We start from the raw sequence: 17935 nt of genomic DNA on the forward strand, positions 1-17935 counted from the left end.
TTGTTTGGTTTGGTTTTTGCCATTATAGAGGCTGAACTGAGAGAGGTGTGTAGTTGGAGTGGAGTATAGCAATGGAACATCTTAGGAACTGTTGCAGGGGTTTATATTTGATCAATTTGGATGATTTTGGTGATTCTTAACATTTTCTTTTGTCTTATAGTTTGATTTTCTTTTCTTTTTCTTAGAACGAGCCTCTGACCCCAGGTTATCATGGATTCCCAGCACGGGACAGCCAGGTTGGTATCTGCTGTTACAACTCAGATGAGATGGGGGTGTGTGTGTGTGTGTGTGTGTGTGTGTGTGTGTGTGTGTTTTCTCATACTAAGGATGATGTGGTAGAGAGCATTTCCTGAAATAATTTTGGAGAGTGACACGGTTAGTTTCAGCAATGAATTTACATTTAGAGATACTAATAAATATATTTTTTTAATCCTAAAAGAATTATAATTATGTTACTGAAACTGTGGATACTACAGGGGAAAAAAAATCACTGAGGCACAGCCATAATTGCTTTTGTTTTTTCTTCTCCAGGCTCTGATAATTTTTTAACCTGGTTTTCTTGATGTCTCATAATTCTAAGTGCTGGGCTTGTCTCTTAATTCTCTGCCACTTAGCCCCTGCCTGCACAGATTTTTTTGAGTCCTTGCAATGCAGCAAGAAAATTCCATTCTCCTTCCTGGGGGAATTCAGCCTTATGGTTTTAATCAGGGAAGACTTGCTTGAGAGAGGGAAGTTTCTGCTGTCTTTCTTTCTTAGTTAGGGAGGATGATTGGAAAAAAGCCCAGGCCCTACTGTGGGTAGAGCAGTAATGCTTCCTGTGAGACATCCTCTGGATGCTTTAGGTGAGTGTATAAAATGCCTCCCCTAGCCTTCCACTGTCTGAAACCTTGAGCAGATGAGGCTGAAGCCGCATTAGGCTAGAAGAACAGGTAAAGCTGCTTCAGAGGAATGATGCGGTTTAAGATACCTACCCTCTGAAATTTGCCTCCTTGATGTCTGGGCATATAGATATTTTTCGGGAGATTTGAAAGGATAGCTCCTAGCACTATCTTTGAATGCCCGTCCAACTTCCCTATAGGGTTGTCCAAAAAACCCCTCACTGTTAGGCTTGTCCAAAGGACATGTGTCATCAGAGCACTAAACCAAAGTGTTGTGACATGGATGGATCTCATCAGAGCCCCTGATGCTGATCTTAACAACTAGGACGACCCATCATCGCAGTCCTCTGAGTACTTGCCCAGTTCTTGCACTTTTGGTGCTGGGTTGGTATCAGACTGGCCCCAGGTAGGGTATGGAGAAAAAGGGGGAAGGAGAGTGGTGTTGATCCCCATGCTCATCTCCCAGTGGGATCATCACCATAGCAACTGAAGTTTGTCCCTATGGAAGTTTTGTTGAAAGATAATAGTCATTTACTACAGATCTAAACAAAATATAGATGATCCTTCCTTCCTTCCTTCCTTCCTTCCTTCCTTCCTGGTTTGGGTCTGCTCTAGAGCTTTTGCAAACTGTGGAATTTATGCCCTTTGATAGTAGTTCTGTACCATGGCCGTATATCACGAAAAGTACTACGGCCTAGAGCTCAGCCCGCAGACGTTCTGATTCAGTAGGTCTAAAATCGGGTTTAGTCATTCACATATTTAGAACCCTCTACAGCTGATTCTGTTTTGCAGCCGGAGTCAAAAAGTAGTGCTATGGGCCATGTTAAAAGGAGTGGCATTTTCTGTTTCATCCTGTACTTTTCACCTAGGACCCTTAAATTAGAAAGGATCATGATCAGTCTCCCGTCTTGCATACCAGTGCGTATGTTTACTTCCTTATAAAATGTTACTTATGTTGGATGTAGGTTTATTTTAGATATGGGAAGGTAAAAGTAATTGACAAAGCATGGGGATAGATGTGCTGAGTTTAAAGGATCCGAAAGGTACTGTGTAATGCTCTCTTCTTCCTGTGGGGATTGCAGATCAATGAGAAACTAAGCAAAAAGAGTTAAGAGGAATTTGTTAAAGCCCAGTTGCTTGGAACTGCTTTATTTTTCCTTTCTCTTGTGGTAGGGACCCACTTCTATCACCTGCACCCTCGTTACTCAGACTCTGTCTGCTATAAGTCTAGGCAGACCCTTTTGCCACAGTTTAAAGCTGTTCATTTACTTTGAGGCACATTCTGATGGTGACAGGTTTATATTAGTTTATTTTCTTGGGCTTTATTTTGTTCTCTGGCTAGATCTCTGAATCTAGAGATCTTAGAGCAGTGCAAACAGGCAAATATTGAATAGCTGCTTGTTGTATTTGATGAATACGGAATCCAAATGAGCACTGCTAATTAATGCCTCTAACCTTGTGAACTCTCACTTTGTGCACGCAGGTTTGGGAGGCATTTATCAGTGGGCAACACTGGTCACCGAGCAGCCTGAACTGGGCAGAAACTGAACTTGAGATCTTTACATCTCCCCAGAGTGGTTTGGCTCAGCAAATCCAGGAGCCGGGGGAGGGGTGAGGTGAAGGTGAATTTTAATTGTGTCTTTATTTGCCCTCCTCATTCTTTTGCCATTCCTTTCTAAACAGATGGGAACCATCCCGAGACATGATTTTTATCAGCATTTTCTTGTGATTTTAAAAGAGGCGGAGTTAAAATCCTGGTCCTCCTAGAGCACCGTCATCCGTGCTTTCCCAACTCATCCACACAGTCACCTCTGGAGGTAGATAAAGCAAACACTTCCTTTGGAGAGAGCAGGGAACTGAGGCACACAGAGATACAAGTGGCTTATGCAAGGCAGCCTACCTGATCGTAGCTGTGTAAGGACTGGAGTTTGTCTTCGGTTTTGTTAAGAGCCCTTTCCCCTGTCCTGGGGATTGTTCCCTCGCACAAGGAAAATGTGGTCCTGTGCGTGTGCCAGCTTGCCCCCATACTTCATTTATCGTTTGGCGGCTTCATAGGCCTCGGGAAGCTCAACCACAGATCTCGGAAGCCATAGCCCCTGGTTAAGGGTTGTTGCCCCTGAGTTGCTGAGGACCAAGTAGACCGACATCTCACTGTTCAGTGACCTTTTTCCTGCTGTTATGTAAGCTCCCGCTGGCACATTTGAATCAGAAACTTTCGGAGCAAAGGAGGGGGAAAAAAACACCTGCCACCTTCTGGAGGTTTTGTTTTTTTAATGTGCGGTTGCCCCAGCCTTCTTGCCAGTCAGTTAGCCAGCTTTCTGAGATGACAGGCCATTGCATTCGTAAGGCACTCCAAGCGCTTCACGGTGCTTGCTCTTGGGCTCTCTCTGTGGCCGTGCAGGAGACGGACATCGTCCAGATGACAGAAGTGAAAACCAGCTGGAAGGCTGAGGGTCAGGTTGATAACAATATAGGGTTTAGATTCCCAGCTGATTGTTTCTCTGTGGTTTATGCATATGTGCAGGTGCTTATTTTAGTGTTAAGGCTGGAATATTTTGTGGGTTTGTAACATTTTTAAATGAGAGAACGTCTGAGTATTAGCTCCAGAGTTTTTAGATAGGAGGGACTTAGGCGTAGCAATCTGGTGAGAAGGGGACTTAGTTCTGCAGAGCAGGCTTACTGTTTTTGCTAACATTGTTTGTTTATTTAGGATGGCTTTCAGGGACTTTTAGAGAGTACAGTGGGAGTCCTGAGGCCATCCCCTTGCCACCTCTTGGTGCTGTAACTTTATGTTTACCACATTAGGGTGGCCATACTGTTCCTCATTCTAGTTGGGGTGCCTTTGAGAGTGAAAAGCAATGCTCATGTTGAAACAGTCCAGGCAAACCGAGATGGGTGGGGTGTGTGGTCATCTTAGCCGTAAGGCCAGAACTCTAGCACATGTCCCCTTGACTGTTGTGATCAGGAATTGGGATTGTGGCACAGTGCATTACGTAACATTTAACCTGTGCGGGAATGAAACATTCCCATTCATGTTTAAGATGAGAGAGTACAGACTCTTGGTTTGGTTCAGGTGTTGAGTCAGGTGTAGAGCTGAGAGTAATAGCATGTTTAAAAAAAAAAAAGAAACGACTAGGGGCGTCTGGGTGGCTCACTGGGTTAAAGCCTCTGCCTTCGGCTCGGGTCATGATCCCAGGTCCTGGGATCGAGCCCCACATCAGGCTTTCTGCTCAGCAGGGAGCCTGCTTCCTCCTCTCTCTCTGCCTGCCTCTCCACCTGCTTGCGATCTCTGTCTGTCAAATAAATAAATAAATAAAGTCTTAAAAAAAAAACCAAAACGACTAATGTTTATAAAGTACTTTACAGTGTGCTTCCATGGTTATTGAGTTTTGACCTTCACAATAGTTGTGCTAGGTAGGTGGGGCTTTATTATCTCTATCAATAAGAAAACAGACACAGAAGGGCGCTTGGGTGACTCAGTCAGTTAAGCAGTTGACTTTTGATTTCAGTTCATGTCATGATCTCAGAGTCCTCAGATCAAGCCCCACATTGGGCTTCCCACTCAGCAGGGAGTCTGCTTGGAAATTCTCTCCCTTTTCCTCTGCCCCTCCCCCTACTTGTACACACACTCTCAAATAAATAAATAAATCTTAAAAAAAATTAGAACCAACACAGAGATTTTTATTTTTATTTATTTATATTTTATTATTATTTTTTAAAGATTTTATTTATTTATGACAGAGAGCTAGCAAGACAGGGAACACAAGCAGGAGGCGCTGGAGAGGAAGCCTGATATGAGGCTTGATCCCAGGATCATGACCTGTGCTGAAGGCAGATGCTTAACAACTAAGCCACCCAGGTCTCCCATCACAGAGATTTTTAAATGAATTTCCAATGTCACATAGAAGGGAGGTGGCAGAAATGGATTTGAACCCTGGATTTTCAGCCTCCAGTGTCTTGTATTTCCCATTTGTATTCTTCTGTCAATGTTCTCTAGTCCTTGGATGGGAATGTTCTCTTGCTAGTGTGACAAGATATTATGGAATCCTTGGGGAATGTGGCAACATGAAAAGGTTTCGTGTGACCTGGATATCCCTTGAGTAACATGTCTGTCAGATTTTCTTCCTGTCTTGTTTGTTAAAACAGCTTATGGTCCACAGTTTACCTTTTTGTATTTTAAATATAAAGAAAAAATTAATGTCATGGTGTTAGGATTTTTATCTTATTTATAAAATGCTGGTCCGTGGCTCCTTGAAATTTTTTTCCTTTTCCTAAAATTCTGTTGAAAAGCCACTCTGTTGACATGTTTAGGTGAAACACGGAAACAGAATGTCAAAGGAGATGTTCAAGTTGGCAGATACGACTTTGACTGTTAAGAGATTTTAATTGGGAGTGGCAGCCGTACTTTTAATTGAGAGGATAGATTAAAAACAACCTATGAGGGGTCCCTGGGTAGCTCAGTCGGTTAAGTCAGTTAAATTAACTCAGGAGGTTAAGTGTCCGACTCTTGATTGCAGGTCTTGATCTCAGGGTCCTGAGTTCAAGCCTTTTGTTGGGCTCTATGCTGGGTCTGGAGCCTACTTTAAAAAAAAAAAAAAAAAAAAAAAAAAGTGACCTAAGGGATTTCTTTTTCAAAAGTATTTAATTTCTTAAGGATTAAAAACAAAAATTTCCCTTTTTCTAACCAGCTCTTCCTTTTATCCCTGGTATGGGCTTTATTTTAGTCATCGTTTTTATAAATTAACTTTCAGGGCTTTCAGTTACTTTGATTGGGAGCCATGGACAACAGCAAATGCATTTTCTGTCCTACTCATTTTGTTTGGTGCCAAAGAAACGATGGCTCCTTTTCCTCCCTTGTTAGAATGGAGGACATGGTAAGAGAGGGTTCAAGTTCTAGCTCAGTGCTTTCAAGCTTAAAAAAGACAACACTGCCTAGTAAGCAATAGCTTTAACATCATGACCCAGTTTACACACACACACCCACACACACACACGAGTATAATTACTCATGTAATTATAATTAATATAATTTATATTATATTTTTATTTTATATTGTATCATATTATATTTATATATATAATATTATATTATATTTATATTGTATATTTTCTATTCCTTTCCATTCAGCAGTTGTTTGAGCAAAATTGGTTTTCTGGACCTACTAGTAGATGGCCTTCTATAGTTTCGAAGAACAAAATTCTAGTAATTGTCCTTAAAAATGCAGCCTTAAAGAACTCCTTATCCTTTATCAGTTGCTTCCCTGTTCCCCATCCTTCTGCAGCCACTCATCTGCTTTCCATCTCTACGGATTTGCCACTTCTGGACTTTTCATATAAATGGAATCCCACAATATCTGGTCTTTTGTGACCGGTTTCTTTTCACTCAGCATGATCTTTTCAAGGTTCATCCATGTTGTAACAGGAATGAAGGCGGCTCCTGTTGGTTGAGTCCTGTCCCATCGCACGGTGCAGGGAGGACTGTACGTGAGCCTTCTGCCTCCCTCTGGAGCTCCCTGCCGCCCTCCGACCTGCCGTTGGCATTGGGTGTTCTCGGACAAGCACGACCCCAGCTTCAGTGTGGAGTCACGGTCCCTTCTGCCTTCTGTGCACTGCTCTTCACCCAGCTGCTCACCTTCTCATTCAGGCCACAGTTGCACAATTTACTCCTCCGAGAAGCCTTTCCTGACTACACCATTCTCACTGTATTCAGATCCATAACCTGACCGTGCAGCTGCACTTTCTTTGCGTCTCTCACTGGCATCTGAAATTGTCCACTGCACGTACTTTATGGTGCATCTCTCCCACCAAAATACTCTGGGCAAGCTGTGACTTTGCTTACAGCAGAGCCTTATTTGTAGGAGATCAATAAATAGTTGTTGAAAGAATAAATGAAAATTATTTTGTTTAACGTCAAAGACTTTGAAAGGTTTGAGGCAGGGAAGTGATGTGATTTATTTTACATTTTTAAAAAGAACATTCTGGCTGCTGTGAGGAATTAAGTTTTAGGACAACCAAAGAAAGAAAGAAAGGAAAAATAAGCAGTCTTAGAATGGTCTAGGCAACAAGCTTAATTATTTGCTGTGTTTAATATCAGTTCCAGCTAGGACTTAATTGTCAAATGAGAAATTTTACCCACCCCCGCCATGGCTGAAAACTATTAAAATGACTGGTTCAGAAGTAAATTGTTTCATACCCCTTCTGTATCTCACAATCTATAATAATTTTCTTACTGGTCCCCCCCCCCCTTTTTAAAGATTTTATTTATTTATTTGACAGAGATCACAAGTAGGCAGAGAGGCAGGCAGAGGGAGATAGAGGTGGAAGCAGGCTCCCTGCTGAGCAGAGAGCCTGATCGGGGAGATCCTGGGACCCTGTGATCATGACCTGAGCTGAAAGCAGAGGCTTTAACCCACTGAGCCACCCAGGTGCCCCCTTACCGGTCCCCTTTTAATTAAAAATACTTCTGCTTTACTTTAAATTACATATAAAATCCCCCCTCCCCCGCTAGGTTGTATAGAACCCCATTCTCAGCCATGCAAAGTATCTTATAAAATGGTTGCTTCGCCCCAGTCTCTGACACCAGGTCACCCATCCGTGGTCAGGTCCTCTGCGGTGTTGCCTCACACCCTCTAGTGGATGAAGGGCTGGTAAATGCTGTGGCATCTGGTGTTTGAGCATTTTGCTCGAACCATGTAATTAGCTTCAGACTCACTCTTGCATTTTAGATCATTTCCTTCTACAAATAGTTAGTAAGCCTTTTCCTTTTGGAAAAGACCATTTCATTTCATCTGCTGCTGTCTGCCATGTGTCTGAATAACTTGCCTATTCTGCTATTTCTTGATTTACCAATTTTAGACACTATATTTTGGCTTCCTACTATTGGAGATGAGATATTAACAGTTTTCTAGACACTGTCTCCTTTCTAATAAAGCCAGTTTAAAACAATCCATGTTTATTACTAAATTATGGTTATATAATATTTATATTATTATGACTAAGTATAGCTGAATCATATATTCACTTTCTTATATACTTTTCCATTTTCCCTGGAGTTATTAAATATATATATGGATATATATAGAAAATAATAAGTAGATAAACAAATAAATTTAGTAATCACTTAAAAGCACAATTGAGATGTAATTTCTGTACCATAAAAGTCATTCAGTGTAGGTAAACTTACTCAGTGAGCTTATAAAATTTATAGAGTGGTGCCACCATCACCACAATTGGGTTTTAGAATATTTCCATAACACACCTCCCCACCCCACCCGCCCAGATTTTCTTGAATTTTTTTTCAATTCCCACTCTTACCCCAAGCAGAATCTGCTGATCTGTTTTCTGACTGTTTTTCCTCGATATTTTATGTAAATGGGATCATATGATATGTATGGAGTCTTTCGTGTGTGACGTCTGTCATTTAGCGTAATGTTTTTCAGGTTCATCCATGTTGTAGTACGCATTGCTAGGTCATTACTCTTTGTTGCTGAAGAGTGTTCTTTTCTATGGATGTATGCCATTTCGTTAATCCATTTACCAGTTGATAGATAATTTGGATCATTTTCAGTTTGGCCTTTATGAATAATGCTATTATGAACATTTGCATTGAAGTCTTTGTGTGGGTATATGTTTTAATTTCTCTTGGGCAGATTTCTAGGAGTGGAATTGCTGGGTTTTATGGTAAGCTCATGTGTCAGAAACTATCACACTATTTTCCAAAGTGGCTTGGTTTTTATCCTTTTTTATTAAACAGAGTATGTGTTGGTAGCTCATTTGTTTTTGGTTTGCATTTCATTATACTGAAAGATGTAGAGTTGCCTTTTTGGGGGGGCTTATTAGCCATTTGTATGTTTTCTTTGTTGAGATATCTGTTTAAGTCTTTCACTTTGCCCACTTTTTACTTGGTTCGTTTGTCCTCTTATTGAATGATAAGAGTTCTTTATATATTCTGGGTACAAGTTCTTTGTCACATTTACAATTTGCAGATTTTTTTTTTTCTCAGTTATGAGATTTTGCAAGACAAATCTGTCCCCTCTCCCTAATAAAACAAAACTATATTTTCATCCTTTTTTACTAAATTTGGATAAACTCTATGTAACTATCCTGGGAAAGAGACTAGAAACAGGCATTCGACTATTTTTGTTCAGTACTGGAGATGGCTCCCCCAAAAGACTGGTAGGTTTATAGTGGTTTTGTGTTTGGCTGACACCATTAGTCGATGGCATGTTTAGGTAAGAAAGTTCTTTAGGCAGTGAAGAGCAGTTATTGCTGATTTCTACTTGTCCTAAGAGATGTAATGTGGTAGAGGATCAGCCACAGTCATTGACTTTTCTTTATTTAACCAAGGCACTGTAGCTTCCGTAAGGCTATTTCATGGAAATTCCTCTGGACACAAACATACACACACCTGCACAAACCACACCCTGGCTTTGGATTTTAAAAATCAGTGTTGCCCTTGCTTGTATGACTTTGGGCAAGTACTTTCCTTCTCTGAGCCTCAGTTTCTTGATCTATAAAATAGAAATAGTATCTACTATGAAAGGCTGTTTTGCAATTAGAGGTAACATACATAAATTTCCCAGCATACGATAGGGTCATTAAGTCATTTTTCTCTTTAATTATATGGAAACGGGGCCTTAGGGAAGCTTTATAAGGCGATACTTAGTTTCTGTAGGCTTTGAATTTACCATGTGAGATGACTTAAATCTGTAGATTTGAAATTTCTAGCCCAGGAGCATCGCTTTACCGTATTTCCAAAAATAATATGCTTGGGTGTGGGGAATGAAACCTGTACCAGTTTATTTACATAACTCATTATGGGTCTTGGCAGCATCAGTAGAAAGAGGGAGTGGAGTCAGTTTTGAGATTGTTAGGACTTGGACAGAGTCTGGCCAAACTGTGCCGTTCGAGGCTCTCTACAGCCATTGTGCTCCTTGTTAGTCCTTCCACGTGTTTCTTCTACTGTGCATGGCTCTTCAGAGCCCTTCAGATCTCAGTCCTGGATATTTATTTCTTCCTAGTGCCTTTTGCTTGAAATATTCCTCCTGTTCCCAGCGGAACCCTAAGTATCCTTCAGGAACCCCCGCCATAACTTAACCTGCTGTATGAGACCTTTGCTTACTGCCTCTACTCATTTGAATTCACTTAGCACTTCATATGCATAGCATTTCCATAAGTGATAGAGCCAGTGAGTTTGGTAGATTTATGAAGACCATGAGCAAAATCTAACTTCTGTAAGGCTCAGTGTTGTCATCGGTGAAAGTGAGGAGGACAGTACTTACTTTTGTAAGCATTACATTGGTAAAATTTCCATGTCAGAAGTGACTTAATAGCTGACGTGATATTTCACTGCTTCTACCTTCTGCTTTTCCTGTAGTCTAGAAAGTCTCTTCTCATCTCTGGGCCCAAGTTTTTTCTTCTTCCTTTAAGAAGTCTTTTGGCTCAAATGGGTTTGACTTTGTGGTTCTTGACAGTATCATGCTTCCTAATGAAAACAGTGGGGGTTTTTATCACTTAACTTCCTACCTCTGAATTCAGCAGGGCTGCTCTGGATCTGGGGATGGATGAGTAACTCAAACAGAAGCACAGAAAGGATGGCTGGCTTTCTTCTCATCCCTCTTCTGTATGTGGTTTCTTTGTCACATCCTGTCTTTTATTCCGTGGCTTGACTTCTTCCCCCAGCTTTGCCAGTTTTCACTCAGTTTGGATTTGCTGTGATTTTAGGCTGTCAGAACAGTTTGTACTCGTCTCTTGACGCAAATCCTTACTATTTTGTAAATGGATGCATCATAACTTCACTGGTTGGCTTTCCAGTAGATTGGCCTAACCTTTATGAGCATTTGATTTGTGTTGTAATGAGAAGTTTAATATGGCCTTCGAAAAGATTTATCTGACTAAGGATTATTAATCACTGGGACTACTTATATAGGAAAACTCTAGAATTTTCTTTATTTGCAGTTTTCAAAATCAGGTGATTCATCTCTTTAGACTTGTTCAGGGCGGCCACGTAGTTAGTAGACATAAGTGGCAGATAGCCATAAGCACACCTGGCTGCCATTTCATGAGTTACTTTTAAGAAACATGATCGATCTCTTCAACGTTGTCCTTCAACAGACAGCCACTGGCAGGCGATTTAGAATGAAACCAGCTAGTTAAGTGTAAGATAAAGCAAAAGGCCTCATAGTTGGTGGCCAAAACGTGTTTCAGTTATAGATAAAATATTTTTATTTTCTTGATAGCATTAGTGTATGCCATTATACTGAGCTGATTTAGGGTTGATTTAGAAAGGCAGGGGGAATACAACAGATGATTTAAGGTCTTTGTGTTAGAAAACGTGGTGCCACCAGAAGATAATTTCAGTAAATTCAGTGTAATCGTACATTTAAACGAAGGCTCAGCTCTGATTTCACTGGAGTATCATTATTCTGCTTAGCTGTTTCATTGCTGAAAACTCTTCAGTGGCTACTCTGGGACATCCGTGGTATGGCCCCAATCTTTATCCTTCTGTGTCTTGTAAGGTTCTCTGTGTTCTAGCCACGCTATAGGTTGGGGTGGTATAGTTTTGAAATCAGATAAGGGTTTTAATTCTAATTTCTTTTTTATGGTCTTTTGCATGTTTAGATACTGGCCATCCTTACCATCATTTAAATCCCACTTCAGATGCGGTCTGTTTCAGGAAGTCTTGCCTGCTGAACTCCCAAGGCACAGAATTTCTACTTTATAATGGCACTTTATCACTGCATATTATTTTATGTTGGCCCATACTGTTCTGTGAGAGCAAGGATCCTATCATACTTCTTGATATTCTTAAATACTTTGCTCAGAGTAAGTACTCAGTAAGAATTTGGTAAAGGGATCAATTAAAAAGTAAACTTATCTCTAGCCTTGAAATACGGAGACTACTGTGTGGGGATTTTCTTCCTGTGGAAGATTAAAAAAAAAAAAAAAAATCTTTGTTCAGGCTTTCATTGGGTTTTTTGCTTTTGCCTTGCCAGAACTATATAAAAAATTAATACTTAAGAAGGTTGATATTTGATCTTCAGCAAGAGAGAGTGCCCTCACAAGTTTAATGGGTTTCGTCAAGTGGATATTAAATGTAAATCTGCCATTTTGTGGAGCCACACAAGGCTCTTAAACCACTCAATAAACATCCTTATTGAATTAGTAGAACTTTTCAACAAGGGCCTGCCTGTGTATCTCCTATTATTAGGATCTTTCATTGTTCCTTAGAGCGTCTTTAGCCTGTGCTCTCAGAAGCTTTGGGGTATCATGTGGATCCTAGAATCATCTAAGCTAAAGATGCTTCTAGCTCCTTAATTCTGTTATTTTGTCATTGGTGTAGGGAGCTCATGCACTCATTTTAATGGTTGTGTCTAAATTTTAGACTCACAAGTAGGGGTCCCCAGAAAAAGAGAGCTAACGTGTGTTGAACACTGATTATGTGCCAAATCCTGTATCAAGGATTTAGCAAGTATTATTTTATTCCTCCCCTTTGCAGGTGAGGAAACCAAGGCTCACAGAGATTTAAGTCATTGCCCAAGACTGTGTAGCTAATAATTAGTGAAGTTGGGTTTTATTTTTAGTTTTAGTTTTTATAAGTTGGGGGAGAGGGAGAGAGGGAAACTTAAAGGCACCAGTTCGATCTCACAACCCTGAGATCATGACCTGAGTTGAAATCAAAGAGTCATATGCCTAACCGACTAAGCTGCCTAGGCACCCCTGAAGGTTTTTTGTTGTTGTTGTCATTTTATTTATTTATTTATTTGAGAGAGAGCGCACACAGGAGAGCACAAGCAGGGGGGAAAGGGAGAAGCAGGCTCCCCACTGAGCAGAGAGCCCAGTGTCGGGCTCCATGGGATCAGGACACAAACCAAAAGCAGACACCCAACTGACTGAGCCATCCAGGTGCCCCCTAAAATTTGAGTTTTAAATCTGAATGTTAGATTGGAACGTTGATGATACTTCTACCAAAAGAGCACATGTCTTTTCCTTATTTACTTTTTTTTTTCCAAGATTTTATTTATTTGACACAGAAAGAGACAATGAGAGCAAGAACATAAGCAGGGGGGTGGGAGAGGAAAGCAGGCTTTCCACCGAGCAGGGAGCCCGGTGTGGGTCTTAGTCCTAGGACCTGGGGATCATGACTTGAGCTGAAGGCAGACACTTAATGACTGAGCCACCCAGGAGCCCCTCCTTATTTACTTTTAATTAAATATGTGTTCTGGGGTGCCTGGATGGCTCAGGGGGTTAAGTGTCTGCCTTTAGTACCTGGGATCCAGTCCTGCGTCAGGCTTCCTGCTCAGCGGGGAGTCTGCTTCTCCCTCTCCCTCTGTAATCTGTGGCCTTTCTTGCTTGCTCTCAAATAAATGAGTAAAATCTTAAAAAAAAAAATGTTTGTGTGTGTTTTAAAGATTTTATTCATTTATTTGTCAGACAGAGATCACAAGTAGCCAGAGAGGCAGGCAGAGAGAGAGAGGGGGAAGCAGGCTCCCTGCTGAGCAGAGAGCCCGATGTGGGGCTCGATCCCAGGACCCTGGGATCATGACCTGAGCCGAAGGCAGAGACTTTAACCCACTGAGCCACCTAGGCACCCCATGTGTGTGTGTGTTTTTACATCTTACTTGCATGTTTGATTTTTCTTTAGTTGGTAGTGAATGTTATTTCTTTTCTGGTTCCCCTCCCCAGTCTACACTGAGGGGGTAATAATTCTGTATTATATTCCTCTAGTCCTGTGGAGTTTACAGATCACTTTCCTGTCCATTTTCATTTGATCTTGGTGAGCCCCATTGAGATCTACATGTGGGCAGGGGTCGGGGGAGGGCAGGGTTTTAATCTCCTTTGGCAGATGAGGAAATTCGATGTCCAGCTTTGTGAGAGATTTTCCAAGGGTGGTAATAAGTGGCACAGGGAGAAGAACATAGCTTTTTTTGAAGAGGCACACTGCCCTCCAGACTAAACTCCGTAGCAGTACCTTCTTTTTCTAATGAAGTCGGTGGACGCAATCTATGAAAAATGTGAGTGCGGCAGTCCTGGTAGCAAAGATTTGTTTGGAGGACTTGGAGCCTCACCCTCTGAGCATCCTTTTGACCCTGAAGCCCCCTCAGCTGATTGGAACACTCTTTGGAGACCACTGCGGAATAATTAAAGAACCTTAGTGTCAAGCAGACCTAAGCTCTGAGTTTTAGTTACTGCCTGATGTTTCCCCCTCACTTTCGGGTGCTCGTTTGTAAAGTGGGCGTGCTTCTGTAGGATTGCTGATGCATGTTAACCAACAAGCATGCCGGAGCCTAGTTCAGTGGCCGCTGGGCTTCTCTGAAGGAGCCATCAGCCTATCAGGAGGTTGAGGTCGGCTGCTCAGCATGTGCGGGGCTCCTGCTGGAGAGAGTGGGGAGCTTGTCACTGAGGCTGTGCTCCCAGAACTTACAGCGCTGTACTTTGCACTTGACTGAAAGTTCACACATCACTTTTATCAATCGTTGAGAACAGGAATGGACAGACATGTTTTGCAAAGGATCGGTGTGCAGATATTTTGGGCTTTGGGGGCCATCGGGCCTCTGTCGCAGCTGTTCAGCTCTGCTGCTGTGGTGTGTGAGCAGCTGTAGATAGCATGGGGATGAATGGCCGTGGCTGTGTTCTAATAAAACTTTATTTGAGGGCACTGAATTTCATGGAATTTCCACATGTCATGAAATAAGCTTCTCTGGATTTTTTTCCCCAACCATTTTAAAAAAATGTAAAAACCATCTCAGCTCATGGTCCATGTGCAGGTTGTACAAAAGCAAGTGATGAGCTGGATCTGGTCCGTAGACCATAGCTTGCTGACTCCTTATTTAGATATTGCTTGTTGACAGTGTGGTTTTTAACCCTGTGAAGAGTAGTTTAATTTAAAAAATGATTTCTATTAAGAAAGTAGTGATATTATAAAAGGCTTCATCTCACAGTAGAAAAAGGATTTGTTTTTCTCTATTTCCTTTCAAGAATTATTACATGTTTTAGGTTCTTTACCCTCTGTGAAGTGGTTAAAATGCAGCTGTCCTTGTCCTGGGTAATGCTTACATGAAGAAGTTTCTGAGTAAAGACTGTATAGTGTAGTGGAGAGACCATGTGTCATGAGGGAGTCAGGAAACTTGGCTTTTTCACTAATTTTGACTTTGCATATGTCACTTTGCTTCTTTGGGCCCTTCAGTTTCCTCCTAGAAATAAGGAAGTTCGAGATGATAATATTTGAGATCCTGGCAACTCTGACGTGCTTTTATTCTGTTCTTAGTTCTTAGTTGTCTGGAATGGTGCTGTTGAACAGTTTTCATCTATAGACGCTCTTAAGTACTTCACCAGTTAGTGGTTTTTTTTTTTTTTTTAATTCTTTCACATTTATTGGGTTTCACATTGTGTTGGGGACTATTTACAATAGCAGTTTATTCTTGCTGTGCTGATGCTGGAGCCATTTCTGAAGTGAATGGCAGCCATGATTGAAGTTCCACATACGTTCTCGTAAAGGCCGCTCACTTCGTGTTCTGCCAGCCTGCGAGAAAGCTCACCTGTTTGGTGATAAGCTTTGGTTACAAAATGAGGGGGGACTTGGGAAATCAGAAGAAGAAAAGGGCTGTCCTGATTATATAGGAGGCTTAGGAAAATTTTGCAACTGGAAGCCCTGTCCTCAAGTCTGAGCTACACTCAGAGGAGTTTAGGCTCTCCTGGGGTTGGAGGAGAAAAGGGAGAGAGCCCCGGAGCAAGTGGCTATATCTGTTTTTGTCAACAGAGGGCACCCAGAGCAAAGCAAGTGCTCTGTGACATCGGAAGGCTGCGCCTGGCTCCCCAGGCAGGCACCGGGCAACATGCAGTGGACTCACGGTGCTGGACTCACCGTGCGACTGTCTCTTGCAGTTTGTTTGGTCTGTGCCCACATTCTCAGACGTTTTGTCCCACACCGAAGTCAGATATCTTATTTTATTATCATTGTTATTATTTAAAGGAGGCTCCATGCCCAGGGTGGAGCCCAGTGCGGGACTTGAACTCAAGACACTGAGATCAGGACCTGAGCTAATACCAGTGTCAGATGCTTAACCGACTGAGCCACCCAGATGCCCCTATTTAAATTCATTAAAAGAAAAAAATCCCTGAAATCTTTTTTTTTTTTTTAAAGATTTTATTTATTTATTTGACAGACAGAGATCACAAGTAGGCAGAGAGGCAGGCAGAGAGAGAGGAGAAAGCAGGCTCCCTGCTGAGCAGAGAGCCCGATGCGGGGCTCCATCCCAGGACCCTGGGATCATGACCTGAGCCGAAGGCAGAGGCTTTAACCCACTGAGCCACCCAGGCGCCACCTCCCTGAAATCTTTTAATTTAAAAAATGTTTTTTAAAGATTTCATTTATTTATTTGACAGAGAAAGCACAAGTAGGGGCAACAGCAGGCAGAAGGAGAGGGAGAAGCAGGCTCCTTGCTGAGCAGGGAGCCTGATACAAGGCTGGATCCCAGGATCCCGGTATCATGACCTGAGCTGAAGGCGGATGCTTAACTGACTGAGCCACCCAGATGCCCCTAAAATCATTTTTTTTAAAGTAATACACGTTCTTTGAAGAAAGTTGAGAAAATACAGGAGACCAAAAGAATAAAATAAAAATGGCCTTAAATATATTTAACTTCAGGGCACATCAATGGCCTGCTTTTTATTATTGCCTTTTGGGCACCGAGGCTGATGTGCTGGATGACAACAGGAAACAGCAAGCGCACACGGCTTCTGTAAATAAGTTATTATTCATTGAGTACCTTCTGGGTGCCAGGCAGCATATTAATCACTTACATAGAGCTTCCCATTTAGCTTTGATAATAACTGCGTGCACTAGACGTGCCAGGTAGTGTTTTGACCATTTTACAGAAGTGGCAACTGAGAGGGGTCAGAGTCACTCGTCAAGTACTTTGGAACCCAGAAGTGTTGAAACTCCCAAACCTGTGCTGCTTTAGTGTCATTTACCTTCATTCCTTCCCATGGCACTGTAGGTCATGAGCCACTGCTCTTGTGGCTCATGTGGTGGGGCGATTTTACAATGTCTGTGGGGACAGAGAAACGAGATGTGGAAGAAGGGACACGAAAGGCAAGACAGAGCAGGGGTAGACTTTGAGGCCCAAGCAAAGCTGCCCTCCGGCCCAGTTATCTTGGGAAGGGGGTCGGCCGAGCAGCGGAGTGTGGCATGGAATAGCGACATGAGCAGTTGACCGGAAGGACGAGGGCGGGCGTGTGGAGACCAGGGACGGCCCGGGAGCCCGTCTCCCCCATCACATTTCCCTTCCCGAGGAAGTTGTAATTCCTTCGAGGCATTTTAAAACGGCTTTGTTGAATGTAATTCGATACTATGCAATTCATCCATTTAAAGTATACAGTTCTGTGGCTTTAGTATAGTCACAGTTGTTCAGCCATCATCATGGTCAACTGCAGAACATTCTCGTCATTCCAAAAAAAAAAACCAAACCCAAAACTATGGACCCCAAGTCCTCATTTCCCAGTTCCTTTAGGCCCTTCTGCTTCACGCTGTAGGCGGCCACTAGTCTAGTTTCTGTCTCCGCTGATTTGCCCGATCTGGATACTTCCTAGAAAATGGACCTTGTGATACGTGACCCGTTTGTGTCCGGCTTCTTTCACTTAGCGTGTGTTCAGGCTGCCCCCACATGCGCCACGCGCCAGTAGTACTTCCTTCTTTGCTGTTGTTAGATAACATCCCTTGGGGTGCACACCCCACTTCTGATTCACACTTTTATGTTGGGAAGGGAAAGGTAAAGAGAACGGGAAAGAAAATGAGAATTCTTCCTCCTAATAGAAAATGAAGGGAATGGGCGGCTGCCCTGCAAAGCCAGGCTGTCTGGCGCTCTAGAGGAACTGTGAGCGGAGGCACAGGTACGTGGATGCCTGGCGGCTCCTGGAGTCGATGGTGGCAGGGCGGCGGCTCTTCTGACCTGAGCACGTGCAGCGCTCGGGAGCTCATTGTGTTGCTCTCTGCGCCAGCCCGTGCCCCTGCTCCCTACAATGCCTCCTGTGGAACCCGAGAGGCCTTCGCCGATCTA

The 17935-nt window shown here is 42.5% G+C and overlaps 1 protein-coding gene across 19 annotated transcripts in view; it reads left to right on the forward strand.

The window, feature by feature from the left end:
- RBFOX2 (RNA binding fox-1 homolog 2) overlaps window positions 1-17935 on the forward strand; it is a 272051-nt gene that overhangs the window by 87964 nt on the left and 166152 nt on the right. For all 19 annotated transcript variants that reach the window (XM_059402112.1, XM_059402107.1, XM_059402111.1 and 16 more), the window contains exon 2: window positions 186-236. In XM_059402112.1, the coding sequence (XP_059258095.1) occupies window positions 186-236 (51 nt within the window). The remainder of the gene's footprint in view (window positions 1-185; window positions 237-17935) is intronic.

Source organism: Mustela nigripes, chromosome 6 (genome assembly GCF_022355385.1).
Source record: "Mustela nigripes isolate SB6536 chromosome 6, MUSNIG.SB6536, whole genome shotgun sequence".
NCBI classification, from domain to species: domain Eukaryota; kingdom Metazoa; phylum Chordata; class Mammalia; order Carnivora; family Mustelidae; genus Mustela; species Mustela nigripes.